The sequence below is a fragment of the Haliaeetus leucocephalus genome, unplaced genomic scaffold (genome assembly GCF_000737465.1).
Source record: "Haliaeetus leucocephalus isolate CR32 unplaced genomic scaffold, Haliaeetus_leucocephalus-4.0 Scaffold273, whole genome shotgun sequence".
In the NCBI taxonomy this organism is placed as follows: domain Eukaryota; kingdom Metazoa; phylum Chordata; class Aves; order Accipitriformes; family Accipitridae; genus Haliaeetus; species Haliaeetus leucocephalus.
In genome coordinates, this window is record NW_010972709.1 from 605,359 (window position 1) to 626,142 (window position 20,784).

The 20,784-nt window shown below is 51.9% G+C and overlaps 2 protein-coding genes across 3 annotated transcripts in view; one reads left to right on the forward strand and one right to left on the reverse strand.

The window, feature by feature from the left end:
* The window catches only part of VSTM2L (V-set and transmembrane domain containing 2 like), a 5,071-nt gene extending 4,650 nt beyond the window's left edge, over window positions 1-421 (forward strand). Inside the window, exon 3 of the mRNA XM_010569736.1 lies at window positions 110-421. Coding sequence (XP_010568038.1) covers window positions 110-421 — 312 coding nt within the window. The remainder of the gene's footprint in view (window positions 1-109) is intronic.
* A 5,231-nt stretch (window positions 422-5,652) lies between these two features.
* On the reverse strand, window positions 5,653-20,761 carry TTI1 (TELO2 interacting protein 1). 2 transcript variants are annotated; one of them, XM_010569365.1, is made up of 7 exons: window positions 18,414-20,761; window positions 17,734-17,922; window positions 16,811-16,959; window positions 15,801-15,941; window positions 14,162-14,366; window positions 13,332-13,419; window positions 5,654-7,151 (listed from the first exon to the last, which is right to left on the reverse strand). In XM_010569365.1, the coding sequence occupies exons 1-7, from the start codon at window positions 20,704-20,706 to the stop codon at window positions 6,917-6,919; spliced, it is 3,300 nt and encodes a 1,099-aa protein (XP_010567667.1). In that variant the 5' UTR covers window positions 20,707-20,761; the 3' UTR covers window positions 5,654-6,916. The 2 variants fall into 2 exon arrangements, with proteins under 2 accessions (XP_010567668.1, XP_010567667.1); XM_010569366.1 differs by lacking the exon at window positions 15,801-15,941 and having other exon boundaries at window positions 5,653-7,151.
* Between the last annotated feature and the right edge of the window lie 23 nt (window positions 20,762-20,784).

Here is a 20,784-nt window from a genome sequence, read left to right on the forward strand (position 1 = left end):
CGGGGCGCGGCGTGGCGGCACGCCGGCGGGGGGGGCACTGACCCTGGCGTCTGGGGGCCGCGGAGGGGGTCCCGGGGGGCCTCCTGACCCCCCGTCTGCCCCGCCGCAGGTGGTGAAGGTGGTCGGCAGCAACATCTCCCACAAGCTGCGGCTGTCGCGGGTGAAGCCGGAGGACGAGGGGACCTACGAGTGCCGGGTGATCGACTCCAGCGACGGCAAGGCACGGCACCACAAGGTGAAGGCGTACCTGCGGGTGGAGGCGGCGGGGGACGTGGGGCACCCCCAGGACACCCAGCTGCGGGGCGCCCCGCTGCCGGACCCCGCCGCGCCGGGCTCAGCCCACGCGCACCACCACCACCACCACCACAAAGCCGGGAAGGAGCTGAAGAAGCGCTCGGCAGACGCCTCCTGTGTGCTGTAGGCGGGCAGTGCCGGGGGGGACACGCCGGAGCCCCCCGCCGCCCCGGACTCAGCGGAGCCGTCGAGGGTCCCGCGCCCCCTGCCAGAGACTGGCCCCGCCACCCCGTCTCGCCCACCGATCCCCACCACCTCCTCCTCCTCCCGCCGGCCGCTGCCGCCTCGGTTTCTTCCCCGGCCACGTGGTGCAGCGGTGCCGGGGCTCGGTGTGGGAGCAGGACCGCGTCCGCGCCAGGGGGGCATTGCTGGGACCGTGCCTGGGGCCGGGGCGTGCGCCCACACACGGTGGTCCCCGTCCTCACCGGCCCCGGGCGGGCGGGCGCCCTGCTGCTTGCTGCCACCCGCGGTGCCGCGGGCCGCCATGCGCCCCAGCTTTGCGTGCCCGGTGGAGGCCCCCCCTGCCCGCGGGACCCTCCCTGCCCTCCCTCATGCTTTGCAGAACTGTCTGTTCCCGTAGGAGGCCCAGTTTAGTTGCTCTGTTCCAGCCCCGCAGCGCGTATATAAGTTCCAGCATCCATCTTACAGACCGTGTATATCGCCTCTCCCTGCCCCTGCCTGCCCCAAAGCCACCCCAGCACGTCAAGGCCCGAGCTCAGCAGAGGAAGGACAGCGCGGCACGCTCCCGGCACGCTCCCGGCACGCTCCCCAGCACAGCCATGGCGCTGCGGGCTGTGCCGCGGCATCGCCCAGCCAGGCAGTTGCCCGCGGTCTGCGTGTGCCCAGGGAGCCGTGCCGTCGGAGCTGGCCCACTTTCACCCATCACTCCTCCTGGCCCTTTGCATTTCACGGAGGAAGGGGGGCTCGGCCATCAGCCCCATCCGCCCTCGCTCCGTCCCCGCTGCCCGTGCCGGCGTGGCTCTTGGCCGAGCTCCCCTTCCTCCTGTGCCGTGGCACCGTGGCATCCCGGCCAGGGTCCGGCTCACGGGCTCCTGTGTCACAGTGCAAATGGCAGAGCCCGTCCCCGGTGCCCCCATGGGTAAAACCACCAGTGGGGATGGGGCCGTGGGGAGGGAGAGGGGGTCCCGAGTCTCCCCATCCGGGTGCCGGGCGCTGCTCCCCCACCGCCAGTCACCCGCGCCGCCCAGCCTGCCGCCACCAGACCTGCTGCAGCTAATAAAGCTCTTTAAACGAAGCCACTGCGGGTCTGTGGTCTCTGTCCCTGGCACAGCGAGGGGACGTGGCTTTGGCACTGTCTTGGTGAAAAAGGGGCACAGCTGGGGCTGCTGCTGGGCGCTGGGCTGGGGCCAGCGGGGATGGGGATGAGAATGAGGATGGGGATGGGCATCATCACCAGCAGCTGAGGGCTCAGAGCATTTAAAAGCTGCAGCTGGGGAGCTCTTTCCCCTGCCCTGTCTGGAAGCGGGGAGATGCTTTCCCATGGATGCAGGATACGGCCGGGTCCCAGGTGAGCAGGGGCTGCTCCACACCGTGGCTGCTGGGTGCAGTGGGGAGGCTGGGTGGGCTGCTGGGGTCTGGCCCCTCTCGGTGCTGCCGGGTGCCAGCCTCAACCCCTGCTTGGGCACCCGGAGCAAAGGCTTTGTCTCCAGCCAGGTGGGAGGTTGGGGTCCCTGAAATGGGGGTGCTGGCTGCCCCCCGGGGCTGGCTCTGCCCCATCTGTGGGAGAGGAGCTCCCAGCTTGGCCCCAGCTGCCAGGAGTCCCCCAGCTGCTTTGCAGTTTATTAATCCCCGGAGCGCTCACCTCTCGCTTTGCTGATATGGAGCAATTTGTCATGTGTTAGAGCAACAAAAGCAAAAGCTGCTGGCCTGGTGTCAGCCAGTGCTGGCGGCAGAGGAAGGGCACGGTGTGGCTGGTGATTGTGGGATGTGGCAAGAGCCACGCTCTCCTTCGCTGCTGGCTGAGGGTTTCACGTGCAGAGCCATGGTCTCAGGGGAGCAAATGGCACAGGAGCCTGTAAACATGCAGGGTACTTTGTCAGGAGAAAATACTAAGCAGTGGCAGGGCAAGGGAGCTGTTGTTGGAGTTTCTGCTTTGCCACAAGCAATAACAGCCTCTGCGCTGTAGTTCTCCCCAGCAGAGCCGCGGGGGTTTGTGCTGCACTTGGACACTCCTCGTCAGGGAACCGTATCACTGGAGGGGGGGAAGAGAGGGAGCAGGAGGCATCGGCCACCAGCACAGTAAAAAACAGTCTACAGAGGAGGAAGAGCCAGAGCTGCTTTCGGGAGGGTAAAAGGCTGCAAATCACCTCAAATGGAGAGTAAACAAATTGCTGTGTGGTATAGTAATTTGCAAAACCTAGAGGCGAGCTTTAAAAATAACAGGTTTTATTAGAAGAGATTAATTTTGCTGAGTTTATATGAAATCTTGTGAGCCAGAGTCAGAGGACAGGACCCCGGCAGATCCGTGTGCAGGACCCAGCAGCCCTGTGGTAGTGCCGACCCCAGGGGCTGCGTGTGGGGCCATGCCCCCAGCCCCGGGTGTGAGGGTCTCCCCAAGTTCCCGGCTGGGTTTGTGCATGGAGGAAGCAGCTGGACACGGGTTTCTTCGCTTCCCATCCCTGGGGAGGGTAGTTGGAGCAGGGTGAGCTGGCTGGCAGCTCCGCTTGCCGTGCCTGGCAAGGGCCGTGCCCCCCGCTCAGCCCCTCCGGCTCTGCGGAGCAGGGGGGAAGCTGCCTGCTGCAGCCAGGTCTCCTCTGGGGCGGCGAGGGTGCTCAGCGGGCTGGAGCTGGGCACCCCTCCCGCACGCCAGGGTGCTGTCCCTGGTGCAGTCCCGGACCCCGGTGGGATGGGGGGCTGCTCGGGCGCCTTCTCTGGGGAGGAGGGTGCGGGCAGGACAGCGGAGAAGCCCCTGGGCTCGCTTGCAAACAGGCTGAGCTTAATATGCAAGTCACTGCTGGGGAGGAACCAGCCTCATGAAAATGCCATTTCCACGCAGTCACTCTTCTGGCCATTATCCTGCTTCAGACAAAAGCAATTTACTCTGCCTGTAATAAAGCAGGGGTGATAACGAAGCTGAGAAGAGCCGTGACAGGCGGCCCTGTGACTGAGACAGGCCAGCTTCTCCTCGCTGCCTGTGCTGAACCACTGGCTGGAGACTGTGGCCATGGGGAAAAATCTCTGGAAGAGCCATGAACCCTGGAGAGAGCACCAGGAGAAACTGGCGCTGGGACTCTGCGGGTGTCTCGGTGCAGTCGGTTGTGCCAGAGGCCCAGCTGGGTGTTTGCAACCGGTTCCTGGGCACCGGGGCATGGACCGGTGCAGTGACCAATGCACCAACCTGCTCATCAGGCAAGGCAGGAGGGTGGCCTGGGGGAGCGGGCATCAGCCCTCCTCTGGGAAGGGGTGTCACAGGAGGGACAGAGTGGTGGGTCCTGCCCTGTCCCCGAGGGGCATGGCAGCACTGTGCCCTCGCTGTCGAAGGACCTGAGCACCCTGGTCCCTGCTGTGCCGGGGCAGTGACCCACTGCCTCCATGCAATGTGTCCTGTCAGCCGCAGGGTGAAGTGTGGCTGCAGCCCCTGAGCCCCATCAGCATCTCTCCGGGAGCCCGGCTTCGCACACAGCTGCAAGGGCTCCATCAGCCCTGAAACCAGACGGCTGCGTTATGGGGTCACCAGGAAGCCCATGCTGGAGCAGCAGCCCAAGGCCCCCTTCCTGATGGATGGAGCTGATTCCAGTTGCTGCTCTCCCACCTGCTCTATTAGATGGGAAAGATGGTAATTAAGAGAACTCTTCTAATTCCTCTCCTGTTGTCACAGCCCTCCTGCCGTCTGTATCGTCCTGCTCAGAAACAGCAGCCACCTCCCTTGCCTGGCCCACAGTCGGGACAGAGGTGGCTGCTCTGGGCTCCGGTGTGGTGCCGTGAGACCTCTGACCATGGGGCACATCCCCCAACACTGGGGGTCTGCAGCCCCAAGATGCCATCCGTACCTGCTGGAGACAGCTTCGCTTCCAGGCCTGCCCGCGGGACCCACGGCTGCACATTCCCTACCGGGGCTGTTAAGAGCCTGGGAGCGGGACCTCGGGTGGATGTGACCTGAGGGGGATATGTGTGCATCGGCAGGCGTGGGAGCAAGGACTCTGGGGTGACAGTGCTGCCCTTGAGCCTCATGCCTGTCCTCCTGCATGGTGGTGTGCCTTGACATGGGTGTAGGCAGGCTGGTGTCCTTGGAGCCCACCGCTGTGTTCCGCAGGGTCCCTGCGGCTGGGCAGGATGGGCTGGCTGCTGAAACCCAGGCAGGTTTGCAGGGCTGGTGCTGGGGAGGTATTTTGCTGTGGTAGATACTGCAGATGCCGTTTGGTTTTATGCTGCTTCTTTCAGAAACATGTATAACTATTCTTCTTCTAAGCTTGCCTTGTCTTGGCAGAGGTGAACCCAGCAAGGCTGGGTTACTTCTGCTTCCCAGAGATGACCAATTCAAAGCAGCACAGAGCACGTGCAGATAAATCACTTGTCCATCTGCAGCCCATGACCAGCTGCTGAAGCCCGACAATAGCAGGGGTGCTTCTCGCCAGGCTGGTTCGAGGGCTGATACCGAGCTGCAGGAAGATGGCACAGGCTCCCCATAACAAGGTTTCACTTGTACCTCCCTGGCAAGAGGCGCAGCCCATGACGAGCCCGTGACAGCCCGGTACTGCTGGCTGCAGAGAGGACAGGGAGAGGCAGTGGGTGGAAAGACCAGAACAGATGGTTTGGGCAGGAGCACTGAGTGCCATCGCGGTGCTGCTGATTTGTCACGTGTGAGCTCCAGCCAGCGCTGAAGGCAAGGCAGAGACGGGTTGGATGCAGCATGTGCACCTGATAGATGAGTTTTATCAAGTGCTACAACAATCCAGAAAATTCTGCACCAACCATGGGGGTGCTTTGGAGACCAAAGGTAATATTTCACCTTTCTGCCTCTCCTGTCTTCCCCTGTCAGATCAACTCTGAAGGGTTCCTTTGTACAAAATCCAACCCAATGTTAAGCACTGAATATATGGAAAAAAAAAAGCATAAAAGGGTAAAAGCTGAACTGCAGTCCTGTCCTACCTGGTAAAAAAGCCACTGACTTGTGTCTTTCCTGGGGAAGCAACCAGGAGGAAAGCCTGAACAAAACCAGGGAGACAAGAGGAGATAGCCTCAGCTGAGGGGGGTGTGGGCATGGGTAGCAGTGCCCTTGCTTCCAACAGTTGAGATGGTGTTTGGATGCTCACCCAGGATCCCCAACAGTGATGCACAAAGCCTGTTCCATGTAACAATCAGTTTATTGCTTTGGTTTTTGCATTTCTGAGCTTTCTTACAAATCTACAGTCAAAATCTGTCCTTTTGCTTTACTAGCATAAAGCTTTCACAAGTGCCAGGAAGCAGCCTGCTGCCAGAAGTCACTCTGGGTGAAGCTGACGAATCCGGGAGATGGCGTGGTCTGGGAGCAGCCAGGTAAAACAGCACCTGCAGACCATCTCTGGGGACGGAGCCTGGAGGACTCGGGAGCTGGAGTATGGTACAGCAGCTTCCAGGCAAGTGGTGAGCCTGTGCTGTGTTCTGGAGGGGAGGCTCTGTGGCAGGGGCAGCAAGGAGACCCCAAAGACTAGTCATCCTCTCCGCTCGCTGCATTGTGCTATACCTGCTCAAGCAAACTGTGGCACCACTGTGCTCACACCTAATGTCACCACCTGCATTGTCTGACCACGTACGTACCCACCTGGGAGGCAGTACTGGGGCACAGGTAGATATTTCATCTAGTTCTCCTTGGGGTGGGTGTTAAAAATCTGAGAGGTCTAAGAAATGGCCTGTGAGAATAGCAGGCAATCTGGGAACAAGGAGGAGTCTTAAATCACTTGCAAGTTGTAAATCAGGGCTGGCCATTTTTCTAAAGAACCTCTCTCTCAGTGGTGGGAATCAGGGAGCACAATGCATTTGGCCAGTCTCAGCAGCCAGTCTTAGCAAAATGCAGCTACAAGGAATGGCCTTGATGTTTCTAAGAGGACGTGGTGTTCTTGCCAGTAATACTGATGAGGAATTTATTGAAAATGCATTTTAACTTTTTCTGGTATTAACTGGTTTTAAAAAGAAAATATTTTTAACGCACCCCAAACTGGATTCTCTCCCTGGGAAGGGTTAAGGCCAGAAAAAGCTTTTGTTTTGAGTTGGCAATCATTGTCCAGCTGAGAACAGGAGGGAGTATCACAGTTGTGAGGAGGTCAGAGGGGTGTGGAGGGGGTGCTGAAGGGGCACCACCCAAGGATTGAGTGTTGGGAAGTCATTTCTGGAAAATGACTCTTTGTACTGAAGAACTTGAAATAGATGTGTTATGACCCTTGGACTTAGCTCCAGCACCATGTGCAGAGAAGTACAAGTCTGGAGGAATCAGGGCAATGTACCCACCTCATCCTCAAACACTGTTTAAAAAAAATAAAACTTCTGCCCATGGGGAGGACATCTCAGCCAGTGCCCCAGACTGGGCAATCCTTCCTTTGCCCCCAGGGCCTGAATGATGGGATTTTTCCAGGTGAGTTCTATCCCAGCAGTTCCTTCTTCCCCTCCCAGCTGCTGTGTAGGTCTGTCAAGGAGGAGATGCCTCCTGTGTGCCAGCCTGCGGCATCACACTCTCCTGCTGCTGCAGCTTCTCCAGCAGGAGCAGCACGTTGTCGGTGAACTCATTCCGCTGCCTCCCCATCCCACTTAGCTTCACAGGCCGCAGGCTGATGTGAGGGGGTTCATACTGGTGAGGGCAGCAGACCTCGTTCAGGAGGAGCCAGGTGCTGTCAGGGTCCACATGCATTAAGTGGAGGAAAACACTTTGGAAAACAATGGGAAGAAAGGAAAGAAGAGTAAGGAGAAGGCCTTTTGATTGGCACCCAACTGGGTCATTAACAGAGAGCTATGGAAAGCTCTGATGTTGTCTGCAACCCCTGACAGCTGAACAGACTTGGAGGCTCATTAGAGAGAGCCATTAAAATGGCTCCTGTGCCCAAAAGAAGACAGTTCAGTGGTTTCACATCTACTGGCAAGTGGGAGAAAAATAGTTATTATGCTACACAGAAAGTTATCGACATCAAACAAGCAGCTGGTGAAAAACTGACCCAGGCTTTGGTCTCAGCATCATGGGCTGATGCTGGCAAAAGCCTTTCTAAATCAGCCTGTCCCAAGTGCTGCAAAGGTGACTGCAGAGTATTGCACGTGCTACTTATATCTGGTATGTTTTGGACAATCACTCCTGCAGAGCTCTTAAAAGAAGTTGTATATGTTGTTCACCACCCTCTCTTTTTTTTGGGGAGTGAGAGGGTCAACCCATCTGGACTTGTCTCCCTTTTCGGAGCTGGTAAAAATAAGGGTACTTCTGGACAGCTGTCCAGGCTGGGCCATGAGTAAAGTTGAATGCTGTATTGAGGGCTTTTTGCTTATGTGAGGTCTCCCCTCATCCCTAATCCTTATTAGCTGCCTCCAAATTTCTTCCTTCTGCACAGCACCTTTCACAAAGCAGGATTTTATTTTCTTAAAAAAACAAAACCCCACCTTCATTAACAATAGAATGGAGGAAGAGAGGAATGACAACTTCCTCAAATGCTTTACTGCTGTGTTGATGGTTTTCACTTTGAATTTCAACACCTCACCTAAGATGGGGGATTTGACTTTTGAGAATGCACTTCACACTTTTGACTCCAGCTGTGAGTTGCTGTAACAAAGATGCTGTGGAGAATCCTGCTGGAGAGCAGGAGGCTCCTAGGAGCAAAAGAGCAAATGGCTGATTTGCATGACCTACACTTACTCATTTCTTCCTGCCAGTTCTCATTGTCTGTAACCTTTGGGCTTAGCTAGGTCTGTGTCAGGGTTTAATGCACAGAAGGTGTATTAGGCTTAACCGATATTAAGTTCTCTGGCTGTGCCATGTACAAAATAAAACTAGAATTTGCAGGCTGCCCTAACAGCACTGCAAGGCCTCCTCCTGCATGGTGCTGAGTACTCTGTGCTCCCACAGAGATTATGAGCGTGAAGGGTACTCAGCACTTGCCAAACTTATGGGTCAGCTTTCCCAGACCTCAGTAAATGCCTAGCCACCATCTTCAGGTCTCTAGTTTCCACTGAAATCATGGGGCCATGAGGAGAACAACAGCTGGGCAAGGTAATGGGAAGTCATGGTAGGTCTGTCTGTTCCCCCAAGAAGCACAGGACAGAACTCCCCTCTCTAAAATCAAAGATCACCTGCTACAAAAGCCACAGAAAATCCAGACTTGATGCTGTCAAAACTTTTCCCTGAAGAACTTTGATCCCTAAAGTGAGCTTGCTTCCTCTGCAGGCAGAAATCCCTTTTAGAAGCTCTACTCTGAAAGCAAGTGCAGTGCCATGGGTAACCTGAAAAAGCACAGAAATGAGATGGAGGCACTAGAAAGCGCTCTCACCTCTTCACAACGATCTTGTGACTGTATTACTTGCTACTCCATGAGTAGCCAAAGTTGTTGCTTTTGCCTGCCTGCCATTAGCCATTTGCCTGTCTCTCTCAGTGCAGGTCTCTGAACAGCCATTAGGGAAGACGTTGTCAGTGCAAGCTGTTGGCAGTGTCCCCTCCTGAAATTGCTTGCAGTGCCTATCTGTCTGCTCCAGAGGAACCCTGTGTGAACGTGCTCCAAAGCGATAGCCGTGCTTGGCAACAACTGCATCAGCAATGTGCCTTCTTTCTGGGGGATGGCCAGAGGCAGGTGAGCTCATGGGGCTCTCCGCTCCCCTGGCTTTGTTACTGCTACTCTGCTGACTGGAAAAGGGAGGACTGGCTGGACCCGAGCGCCAGCCTTCTGGGTGCCAGACTGAGTAAAGTGCAGGCAGGCTCGCTGGGGCAGGGTCTAGAGCTTGCACCGGCTGACATCCCTGCACCAGTTCTCCCAGCCCTGCCGGCTGCCAGTGCTGTCCTGGTGCTCGCTTGGCCATGACAGCGTGAGCGTGCAGCTGTCTGCCTGCCAGCAAACAGCAGGTCCCAGTGGTTTCCCCTAGCTTATGATGGGCTGATGCTGGTGGGCAGCTGCACAGAAATAATCCTCGCTCCTTATGGCTGGGGTAGATAGGATGGGGTGAGAAAGATGAATCACTGTGAGGTAAACATGGGAACAGGCAATACTATTCAGCTGACTTCTGCTTCTTCAGCACATGCACTACTTTACCTCTTATATTCACAGCAAAGATACTCTGCTCTCCAACCTCTTCCCAATCAGCTGCTCTGGTGAGAGCAACCCTCAAGAGATTAGCTGGTCCCTGGAGAACTCCACTGCCTCTTGTGCCCGTAATGGCCTGGGGGTGTGATTATCTCCTGATAACCTGGAGTGCTGTGCGGCTTAAAGAACAACTTGACTTTTACATTTTCAAACTAACTCTGGGGTAGTTTCTAAGCAACCTGTTTCCATGGCAAAGAATCCTGGGGTTAATCCAGGTTTGTTTTCTGTTGTTGCTTTTTTTTTAACTTAAATATCATTTTATTGAATTTTGCCTTGTGCAGGTGGCTGTTTTAGTGTACTTCAGCCCAGCTTGTGAATGACAGCTGTCACTAAGTATCCAATAAACTACACAATCAAACCAAAAGAGGTATGCTCCATAATCAACTTTGGTATCTAAAAAGGTCCAAAAATAGCTCATATTTGTTCCAGTTATGCTAAACAACTTATTCTACTAGCAAAGAGCAGAATTTGGCTATTCTGTTGCCTTGTCTTTTCCCAAGCTCTAAGCAAAGCCATGGCACAGTGAACAGGCTGGCAAAAGGACAAGTCTTTCTGGCTTTTGTATCTCTGCTGACTGTTTAACTGATACAGTTCACCACAGACTTCAGTAAGAACTGGGGAAATTATTTCTGCATCCTGGAAAAAACTCCATTCCTATCCAGACTGCTGACTGAAAGGTCAAATGGTAAACTTCACAGGCTATAAACATTTATTAGGAATTAAGTATAAATTTCAAAACAGTCACTTCAAATGAAAAAATGCAGAACTACTTGTGAAGTGTTGACACAGGCCAATGACAATTTCTTAATTTCTTTTCCTTCAGAGTTTTTTTTCCCTGGAGTGAAAAGCTTGTCAGGGATGATGCAACTTAATAAACTGATGAGAAGCTCAGATTTACATATTATGACTTTCAGTTTACACCATCTTCCCCCCACCTTGTTCCTAATCTTTGAGCCCCGCACCACCACCCCTTAGCTGTTCAAGTGTTTCTGGTCACTTTACCTGCAGTTGCACTGCCTTATTTTCAATGAAAGCAAAGACATATTTAGTGTTCCCTGGCTTTCCCAAACTCTTCTTCAGTAGGTTTTGGGGTTTTTTTGTTGGTGGTTTTGTTTTGTTGCTTTTGTTTTTTTTTTTTAAACTTTGGATAATAGTCTTCTCCTGGAATATTCCCAGCAGTCATCTTATAATAAAGCCTATTGTCCCATTTTCTCTTCCTCAGATTTTTTTTTTCCCCAGCATCTGTTTTTGCCTGTTGAGTATTGCATGAAGCTGCAGTTACAAAATTCACTTACTCCCACTGGTTTGTTTAATAAAACTACAGCATCCCATAAATGGGATTAAGCATCCTCCTTGGGGCATGGTAACATTCCTGGACAACAGCCAAAACTCCCCCCCCCTTTTTTTTTTTTGTGTGTATGTGTCCACACCTTAGCCAAAAATTCCTGCTTAGCCCTTCCCATACCTACAGAGTCCTCACTTAGTGCAGGGAGTTACTGGTGCTACAGCTGACTTTGTAAGACCTAACCTTGTTCTTGGCAGGTCACAACTCATGAGTTGAATAAGAATCCAAAAGGCTGAGCAAAGGCCAGTTAGTATAAATCAACATGGCAAGCTGATTCCAAACATCTTTTTACCTTGTATGATTTCTGCAGTGATAAAGCTGAGTTATGTGACGTATGTTGGCACTCAGGCTGTGGCTAAGATTAGTTCTGGTCTATCTGTTTTTAGAAGCATTTAAAATGCAGAATTTTTCATGTATCAGGCTGATAACATTGCCCTTGTCTAGATGGAAAGGGCCTTACATGTGACAACCTGTGTCAGTTTGCAGGATTACTTTCAGGCACATGCAGAGCAAGGAAAAAGACTGGAGCTTACAGGACTCTGGTAGTTAAGCAGCTGGAGAAAGGAAACTGAAGCATGGTAGAGTAGTGATTCTTATCCTGGTGCTGGAGCCAATTGTTATGGTACAAACTAATTTTGACTTTTCCAAGCTGAAACCTCTTATCATGTGTACTATAGTTAAAAGTGATTGATATATGTTTAACTCTGATCCATCTGGGCTCCAAGATCAGGGATCAGACAGGACTAAACTAAAAAAAAAAACCAAAAGGAAAAAAAGGAAAACTACAAGTGCTGCCATATGGATAGTTAACATCAGGCCAGACATGATGCATGCCTCAGTGCATATATGTGTCTGGCCAACAGAGCTACACATGAGAAAGCTGTCCACAGAAGACCTTGCTTTGTTCAGTGAAATATGTAATGTATGGTGCATCAAGGGCATGGGGGGAGTGGTGTAACGTGGTATTTCTCCCTTAAAATAGAATAAAAATAATATACAGGAGAAAAATGTTACTTGCCCTGAACTTTGCTGCCCTTTTCCTCCAACAACAGTGAGGTTGCTTCATAATATAGCTTCTATCACATCATAGGGCTAATTCAGTATTTCCCCCCACCCCTGCTGTGGGGGGAAATTGCACAGCTTTTCAGACTGTTTTGTTAATGATTTAAAAGCTTAAGATTCCAAATATCTAGATAAACCCTGGTGTTCTGCTTTCCATTCCAGCATTGCTTACACAGATGAACGCTTTATTGTATTAAGGTATGCAAGCCTACAGTGAAGAACCCCTTTGCAGAACAAATGCTGCTGAAGCCTGCTGCGATGCAATAAAAGCCACTAAGGTAAAAATAAACCTACTCTCACCAGTGCAGGAATCCAAACAAAGGTACGGCTACAGCTTCTGAGAGCATTCTCCCTCTAAACTGCTGCCCAGCCACACAAAAGCCCTTCACCCCCTGCACCCCCCTGGGAGGCCTGCGCTCAGGTGAAAGGGAACAGGCAGCTCTTCCCTGTTCAACAGCCTGCCCTCTGAAATCCGCAGTGCCTGCTGAACCTGCTCACCGCTGGCTTCCTCTCCCCTCAGGGGAGGGCAAGGTTGGCCTTACAGAAAGAGGGGGGCTTTTACCCCTGTCCTTCAGCAGAGACAGAGGTGCACAGCTTTCTTATTCACTTTCCATGTTCTGTAACTGGACTCGTTTCGTCTCCTGAAATCTCTGGCCTTGTTTCCAGGTGACAACATATGACAATAGTGATTTCTTATCCTGACAGCAGGAACGCGCTGAGCAGGATTTTGTACACCAAGCAGCAAAGTATGTCTGTCAACACTTCATAGAGCTGATGTGTGTTCACCTAAACTGTTTGTGCTCTTTTAATGTCTCCCAGCCTTCTCAGAGCAGCAAGACTGGTGCCAAGACTGACAGCTTCCCAGACAAACTCTGGTCCACCTAGCAGAGCCTGGGTTGACGTGATCACAGGGGCCCAGGGAAAATGGAAGGATAATAGAAGTAAATCCCCCAGCGTGCAGAAGGTATTAAGTGATAAAATATATAGGAATATCTGGCACATCCTCTTGCATAGCTGTCTCTGCAGTTTTATGCCACCAGTGGGCCAAGACCCCTAAGTATTCTAGCATAGGAGACAGTTAGAAAAAAAGCAAGTATCACATCTTCCCCCTCTGTCCCCAAATGCACTGCAAGGAAATCTGAAAGTCAACTGTAACTTGTGGGCAAGCTAACCTCTCTAGCTAATTTTGGGTAGTAAATGATACTTCACCAGAGAAAGGAGTTAACTTCCATTAGAGACCCTTTTTGTACAGGACTCAAACCTGCCAGAGGGAGGAACTGGAAAGGTGCAAGAGGAAAGGGGTTACCATGCTCCCTCTGTCCCACATTATTTGTACACCTGATACACCTGCATTTAAGAGACATTACCTCTGGGCAGCTTCTTGCAATTTCATGGGTTGCTTGGCACTGAGGTAAATCAGGCAGGCATCTGCCACTTTATTCAGGTCACTCTCACCTGCAGAAATGGAACAGAAAAGAAGGGTAGGAGGTAACCTACTCCGCAGCTGCTGCTTAACAGAACCAGCTCTAAATTGGCAGCAAGAGGCTTCTGAGCCTTTGAACTGTCTGACCCAGAACTCTTCTGACCTCACCTCTTAAGCATCTTGCTGCAAAGGTGGGAAAGCAATCAAGGGCATTGAGAGAGGAAAAGAGCAACTAGCCAGCAAACCTTCTCCCTCATCAAAGTCAGCTCCAGAAATTTAACCTAGGAGAATTTCAGAGAGTTTCATTCAGTAGAAGAATGTGCTGTGCTGCATTTAAAGGGTCACCCAGAGAGGTGCCTCAAAACGGAACCAGGCAAGTTAGCCAGAAGTCTTATCTGGGCTCCAGTTCTTCAGTTAATTAAGAACAAAGCATGGCCCAACAGGCCTAGCTGCAGCAACCCAGGCACTCCACTCCATACACACTTCTCATGCACAAGTGAGATGAGCAGTTAGATTCTGCAAGGTGCTGGAAATCTCTCCCATTTGCCTCTTGGGGAGTAAAGAGCAACCAGCCCCTCTTTACAGAGCTCTGAAAGAGGACAGATTAAGGCCCAGCAAGACCTGAATGGGATGAGGCTGGAGAAGATCAGGAAATCAATTCCATGGGAAAGCAGAAGGGTAAGAAGCAAGTGCAGGCCTGGTCAGTTGAGATGAAAAGAGAAGAGGTAAGTCCAGCAGAGATCTCGTACAACCTATACTTTCCCTGGTACTCACCCATGTCCAACTTCTCGCACAGAGAACCCAGTCCCTGCAACACAGCCAGCTGCAACTTGAAGGCAAGCGTGTGGTTGTACACAGGCCCAGCTCTGGCACTTGCTGGGGCTTGGCTGAGGAGGGAACTGGTCAGCTTAGGCAGGACATCTTTGGAGAATCTCTGCCTCAGAAAGTCCCCACACTTTTGAGCCAGGGTACACAGCACCTAATGAAGAAATGTCAGTTACTGGAGGCTAAGTGCACTTACAGGTCTGGGAGGAGCTCAGCAATCTGCACCAGCTTGGGGGATAAGGCATCCATTCTGCCTTGATAATTTTTTTGCAGCTGAGAGCAATATGACCATACCTGCTACAGTTTCCCATAATGAACAGAAGGCGAATGCTCGATCGACAGGCCGACTGACCTGCACCCAGCTCTTCAGTTTCACATGGCTAACCTTCTGGGACTGCCCTTCTCTCATTAGCACAGTAAAGGTAAGAGTAGCTTGTGAAGCCTTATTCAGAATTGCTAGAGGAGTCTCTGATGGAAAACGCCATTAAAATACAAATCACCTTTGTGGTGGAAACAGTCCATCTTTACAACCATGCCAGTGAACGGAAAGGCCAACGGGCTACAGCATAGGGCACCCAGCACTACTGGTGTGTGCCCAGGATAAAAACCAAAGTGGCTTAGAGAATGGCCTTAAACGCATATAAAAATGAAGGGGAGATCCATGGGGCCAACCCACATGGCCAGAACACTGTTCTCTCTTGGAACTTCACTAAGCTTGTGGTCTCAGTGTGCAGGACTGAGATGCTGGTTATGTTGTGTTTGGCTTACACCGACACTAGGCTTCCTGTCCTGAGATTTAGGAAGGAAGACACTCCTGGGGGATTTCTTATAACAAAACCAAAACTCAGTGCTAATTGTAACAGTCCCTTGAACTTTTCAAGAGCTAATTATTTTTTGTGTAGCGATCTCTCCCTTCTTTTAGGACAGGCACATGTGAGGTATTGCTACTCTGAAATTCTATGGCTTCCTGAATTTGGCAAATCAAAACTCTCCTTTTATTCACACTGAAGGATTCTAAAATGAATCTCATTCTGCACAGCAGAGGAAGCCCTGTGAAACCCTGGGGCTGGCAACCTCTGGAAACATGCTTTATTGTCTAACTTGTGAGTCAGGAAGAGAATGCAGTCAGCTGACATGGTCAGGAGCTCTTTAATAATGTTATTATGAGGCTAAGTCTTTGCTTAACCTCTCCCCTCCCCTGCAAATGCCTCAATCATGAAACAATTCCTTCGCTTCAGTCTAAGACTTACAAAGGGGGGTGCTGAGACTGTGGCTCCAGCAAGGGCAAGTTGCACTATATGGTGCCTCTGACAGCTGCTTAGACTGTAAAAGAACTGTTTTCTGCTTCCCTGCAATAATCACTAAATTGCTCTTTCCCCCAGGAACAGTGTCAAGGTTTTATCTGCGGACAAGCTGCAGTGGGAGTGGTACAAGCCTACTCACTGCAGGGTGGTGACCCTGTGTTCCAAACCACGTTTCAAAATCACTCCACAAGCTTAGTGCTTCTCTCACAAGCCACAGCAATGCCTGAGCCACTTGCCTTCTAAGCACCAGCTTGAAGGCTGTTGGCAGAGATTTGCTGCTGTACCTTGAAGGCTCTGAGCACTGCCAGAGGGTCATCACTAATCAGCCGGGTGACGAGAGCTGGCCAGACACGATGAGCCATGGGAAGCAGATGGTTTCCGTGAGGATGCAGCGCAGTTACGCAGAGCTCTAGCACATCCAGGACCTGGGCAGGAGGGGTAGGTAACAGACTTTCAGAGCGCTGCAGCACCAGGCATTCAGGTGGATCCGCAGTGTCACGCCGGGGAGCCAGGAGAAAGGAGGGTTTTAATATAAAAGGGTATGGTTTTAGCTCGGCATGAACTGGGATAACTGAACAGTGCACGGAGCACAGGCCCATTTGGAAAGGGACAAGTTGCACAGTGACATAGCTGGCTGGGCTACAGAGCAGGGCTGGAACCAGGGCATGATTCCTGGCCCGATCCTGCAGGCTGAGCTGTGTGTGCACTAGGACCCTACCGCTCCTGTGGCATGGCAGCAGGATCACCTGGTAGGGCTGGGGCCTCTGTGGTAAGAATCTGTGTTATGCCTCATTGCTGCATTTTCTGTCTCGCTTTGCAGTTTAAAAGGAGGCCACCTTCAAAGGATTTTCATAATTAAAAAAAAAAAACCAACAAAAAACCCAGGCTTTTAGCCCTGCTTATCATCACCCCAGGAACTTCAAAAATGTTCATCAGCCTGTGCACTACAGTCTGAGGAAGGGGGATGGGAGGCCTAGATGGGAGAAAGATGCTTCTGCTTCCTCCACCAAAGGCTGAGGCACAAGATTTGACTATCACAAGCATCAAGGGAAGGTGCCTGATACAAAGCCACCCTTAAGGTTCTGTTCAGCCTGGCTGCCATTCCTAAACCAGACTACTCCCAGAAAACCGTCTCACTTTCTCTTGCTAGACGTGGAGGGTCTGTCCTGAATGAGCATATGGCAGCACTAACCTCGTTATGGTGGGAAGCCCAACATGCATCGTGCACATGTTGACAAACTACCGGCCCCCTTCGTGGGCACCACCTGTCCCCTCAAAGCTGGCATTTACTAACCTTCAGCCGCACTCGGAGGTTCCCATCAGACAGCAAGTGGATGCACCTCTCCATCACATCTTTGGCCAGTTGAGCATGGCTTGGCAGTGGTGTTTCTCCTTCTGTGTCAGAGTTGTTTGGCTCCGGCTCAGCAAGGGGGAGAACCTCATCTGGGAGACAAAACCATTACTGAAGCCATGAAAATGACTTGGAAGTCCTGGGAGATCACAATACCCACCCACAACTACTCTGCAAATTCTCAAATGAGGCCTTGGGCATTTTTTAACATATTTAGATACAGTGAAGTCTACGCTTGAGTTCTGCTAAGAGTGTGGGACAGGGAAGATTTGCTTTCTTTACTGGACAATGCAGTTGGTCTGACATTTGCAGTCTCCCTTCACCATGGACTTATTTCCCATTGATTTTTATTAAAAATGAAAAGCCTGGGTATTTAAAGATGAAGTATTTAAAGGTCAGGATTGCAGCATAGCCCAGTAAAGACTAAAAAGCTCCCTGTATGAATGTCTGCAGGGCCTGCCAAGGCCAAGTGAGAAGGGAGTGGTGGCATCATTAGCCGGGAGAAAATGGTAGAGATTCCCAAGGGAGGGTGAGGAAAATGGTGTAGGATCCTGGAAAGAGGAAACTGGGTCCTGAACCCAAATGACCTGTTATGAGGTAAGGAAAAACAGAGTGTGCTTGTGTCTTAGAGCTAGACAAGCCTTGATCTGCAAGCATTTCACTCCCCACCCTGCACAGAACAAAGCAAGAACACCCAGCAGCACCTTACATGAGCTAAGGTCAGCTCAAAGCAGACCTGAGACTGTCAGGAGCGTGCTAGGCTTTCAGTCTGGTCCCAAGTCCCCCATCTGACAAAAGGAAACATCACAGGTCACTGTCTTTCTCCAAGTTGAACATATTCTTCTCCAGTCACGCACAGTACTGACCTGCCTCCTCATCCCCTGTGTCAGGAAGATTGCCCTCTGCAATCTGCTTCTGTCTGACATAGTCAAGGAAGAATTGTTCCACTTCTTGCCTTGTCACCACCTGCTGCCCCTGGGACAAAGTCCCGCTCCACCACTCGGGAGTCTGCCTTTGTTGGTGTTCCTCACCGCAGGACGATTCAAACCACCGTACTGCAAAAGAAGAACTGATACATCACTACGCAATCACGATCCTCTCCTGCAAGTCAGCAAGGCACCATGGATTCCTTGAGAGATGAACGTGACTCTCAAGTCTCATGGGACTGAACTACGGAATCCGGCACCTGCTGCCACACCACCGTGACCTCCCTGATGGTATGAGAATGTTGAAACCCCGATAGAAAAAGGAATACACTCCATGTGCTTCTACAAAACATTTATGGGAGCAGTAAATCCATCTTTTCTCAATCACTAAAGGCTGTGTTCCTGCAAGTCACCAGGCCACACAAACAGAAACTGGTTGTGGAGAGGGGAAGCTATTGGTGATCTTTGCTTGAGAGCTGGCCCACCAAGCAAAGTAAAGTTGCCATCATGCTGCAGTACCTCAGCTACTTGAAATCTCCCATGGCAAGTCAAAAGATCAAAGACAATTACCCTTAGTTACAGTAAGACTGAATTATGCAAAGTAAACATCATTTAGATACCTAAAGCTGTCATTACTGAGTGGAGGACCCTGAGGAAGGTGGAAGCCTGGTTATTGTAAGACTGATCTAGCGCAGACAGGACATCTTGGATAACGTCTTCTACCAGTGGCAGCAAGCTGGCATCTGAATGCCTCAGCATAGTGTCCAGGACCTGGGAAGCATGTGGCTGATGTGCCAGCTGGCGCAAATTCAGGGAAATCCCATTCACCAGATAGTCAGAATTCTCATTAATCAAACACTGCAAGGAGTCATAACTGCAGGCCTTGCATATGTCTACCAGTGTCCCCAGTGCCGTCTCACTGATGAGCAGAGTCTTGTCACCAGCCTTTTCCAACACAGGGTAGAGAGCTGACAGCAGAAGCAACCGGAACTCCTTCCCAAGGACAGCAGCGAAGCAGCCGACGCCTTCCAGCTGGATGCAGATCTGCCAGATGTTGCTGTTCATGGTGCGGGTCGTTATGTGCGGCTCTGGGGACGGAAGGAGAACGCTGCTGCATGCACCTCCTGGACGGGCAGTAAGTCCTGAATGTTGCACAGAGTGCTCATGGCTGATTTCTTCTGTATCAATGCTAGTGATCAAATACCAGTTTGCCTGGTCTGTGTACTCATCAAGAATGGACATTATGGACCCTTTGAGATCATCCACATTCAGTGAAACTTCCCTCTCCTGAAGGACATCCACTCCCACTCCAGCAGCTCCTGCAATCAGCTCATTGAGGACCATCGCTGCCTGCTTTCGGTACATGCCAGATTCACCGTAGAGCCCCATGAAATGATCCACAAGCAAATAGAGGTTCCCGTAGTAGCCAAGAACACGACAAACTTGCTGAAGGAGCTGGAAAATTTTCTCCTCTGTGAAGAAGCGGAAGTATTTCTTCTGACATCTGCCTTTCTGCGCACCATGCTGCAAGGAGCCCGAAGGTCCGCACACACCCTCACAGCGTCTGTCTTCCACTATCTTCACATCTGTCACGTCCAGCTCCAGAACCTGCATCAGCGCTTTGGACAGTCGGTGGAGGTGGGATATGGAGTTGAGGACAATGTTAATCTTGGGGCCTAGCAGCTTCAGATAACCGAGCAACAAGCTCAAAGTGGAAACCTTGCCCGTGTCATCCAGAGAGTTCATCAGGCGAGGAAGAGCTGTGGCAAGGGAATGGAGGTTCTCAGAGAGGACATCAGCAAGAGCCCTGTTCTGTGCTACTATCCTCTGCTCTGCAATGCCTTGCAGAACCTCCTTACACCTGCTCTGGACTTCGCTGTTTTCATCATTCACTAGCCCTACCAAGGCCTTTAAAAGATGACTGAACGAGTCCACCAGCGACTGACTGCAGTTCCTTAGTAAGTGGTGGACCAGTTCCATGAGCTCCAGTCTCACTTTCCAGTGGGGGTGAACTGAAGAAAATTCAACCATTTTACGCAGGAGGAGAGAGAGTTTTTCAGCAGTACTTTTACTCCAGTCAGGTCCTCTATGGACCATTAATTCTGATATTCTGCTTTCTTCCACTGGCAGCTTTTCTTTATTCTTTGCAATTCTGGCTAGCTGCGCATCAGCCATTACCAAGCCAACAATCAGATAAAAGAGTCTGATGGCAGAAACGGTGGATTTGTGACCTTGTTTGATGTCTCCAGTAATAACCCGAGACAGCGTAATGGAAATCCCAGGCAGAAAAGAAGCAAACAAATCCCCACATTGCTGTGCCTCATCTTCATCTAGGTGTCGATGCTCCTGGCAGTCACACTGCAGAACTAGGACCTGTAAGCACTTCAAAGCAGAGATCTTAATTTGCTTTGCTTTTTCTTGCTCTGCTAGGCCCAGGAGCAAAGATACAGCAAATCCTAAGAGAGGAAGGGCAGAAGGTTGATACAGAGACCAGATAACATCCCCATAAGCTGAGTGCATCAGGGTGTGGAGTGCCTGGATTACAGCCAGCTTTAACTCTTCTGACAGCGGGACTGGGTTGCTTGAGCTAGAAGGGGGAGAGAGGCAGGTACAGAGCTCAGAAAAAAGCTCCTGCAGGAGATCCTGCTTCTTCACACACGTTGCCGCCAGCACAGAGGAGATGCACTGCACCACGCTCTGCACCAGGCGCTCCTGCTTGGGCCCCGGCACCTTCAGGGCGAAGCGCAGAGGGAAGAGGACGTACTCCTGCAGCTCCTGCAGGGCCGAGGCGCTGACGGCTGCCAGGTGGGCCTGCAGGCGGGCCACGTTCTCCATGGTCTGCGCCCTCGTCAGCTGCACGCAGGCGGGGCGCAGGGCCCCGAAGGCCTCCTGGGGGGTGTCGAAGACGGCCATGCTGGGGCGCCGGCGGGAGGGCGGCAGCAGCAGCTGAGGGGAGGCGAGGGGGGGGGGGGCCGCCGGGGGGCCGCAGGG

Bases quoted from the DNA above. Each gene is read 5' to 3' on its own strand.
- TTI1 (XM_010569365.1), bottom strand. From the start codon at position 20,706: ATGGCCGTCTTCGACACCCCCCAGGAGGCCTTCGGGGCCCTGCGCCCC. The intron at 14,367-15,800 runs GTACAGCAGCAA...TTTCTTCATTAG, and splicing joins CAGTGCTCAGAGCCTTCAAG to GTGCTGTGTACCCTGGCTCA. The intron at 13,420-14,161 runs GTGAGTACCAGG...CCATTTCTGCAG, and splicing joins GTGCGAGAAGTTGGACATGG to GTGAGAGTGACCTGAATAAA.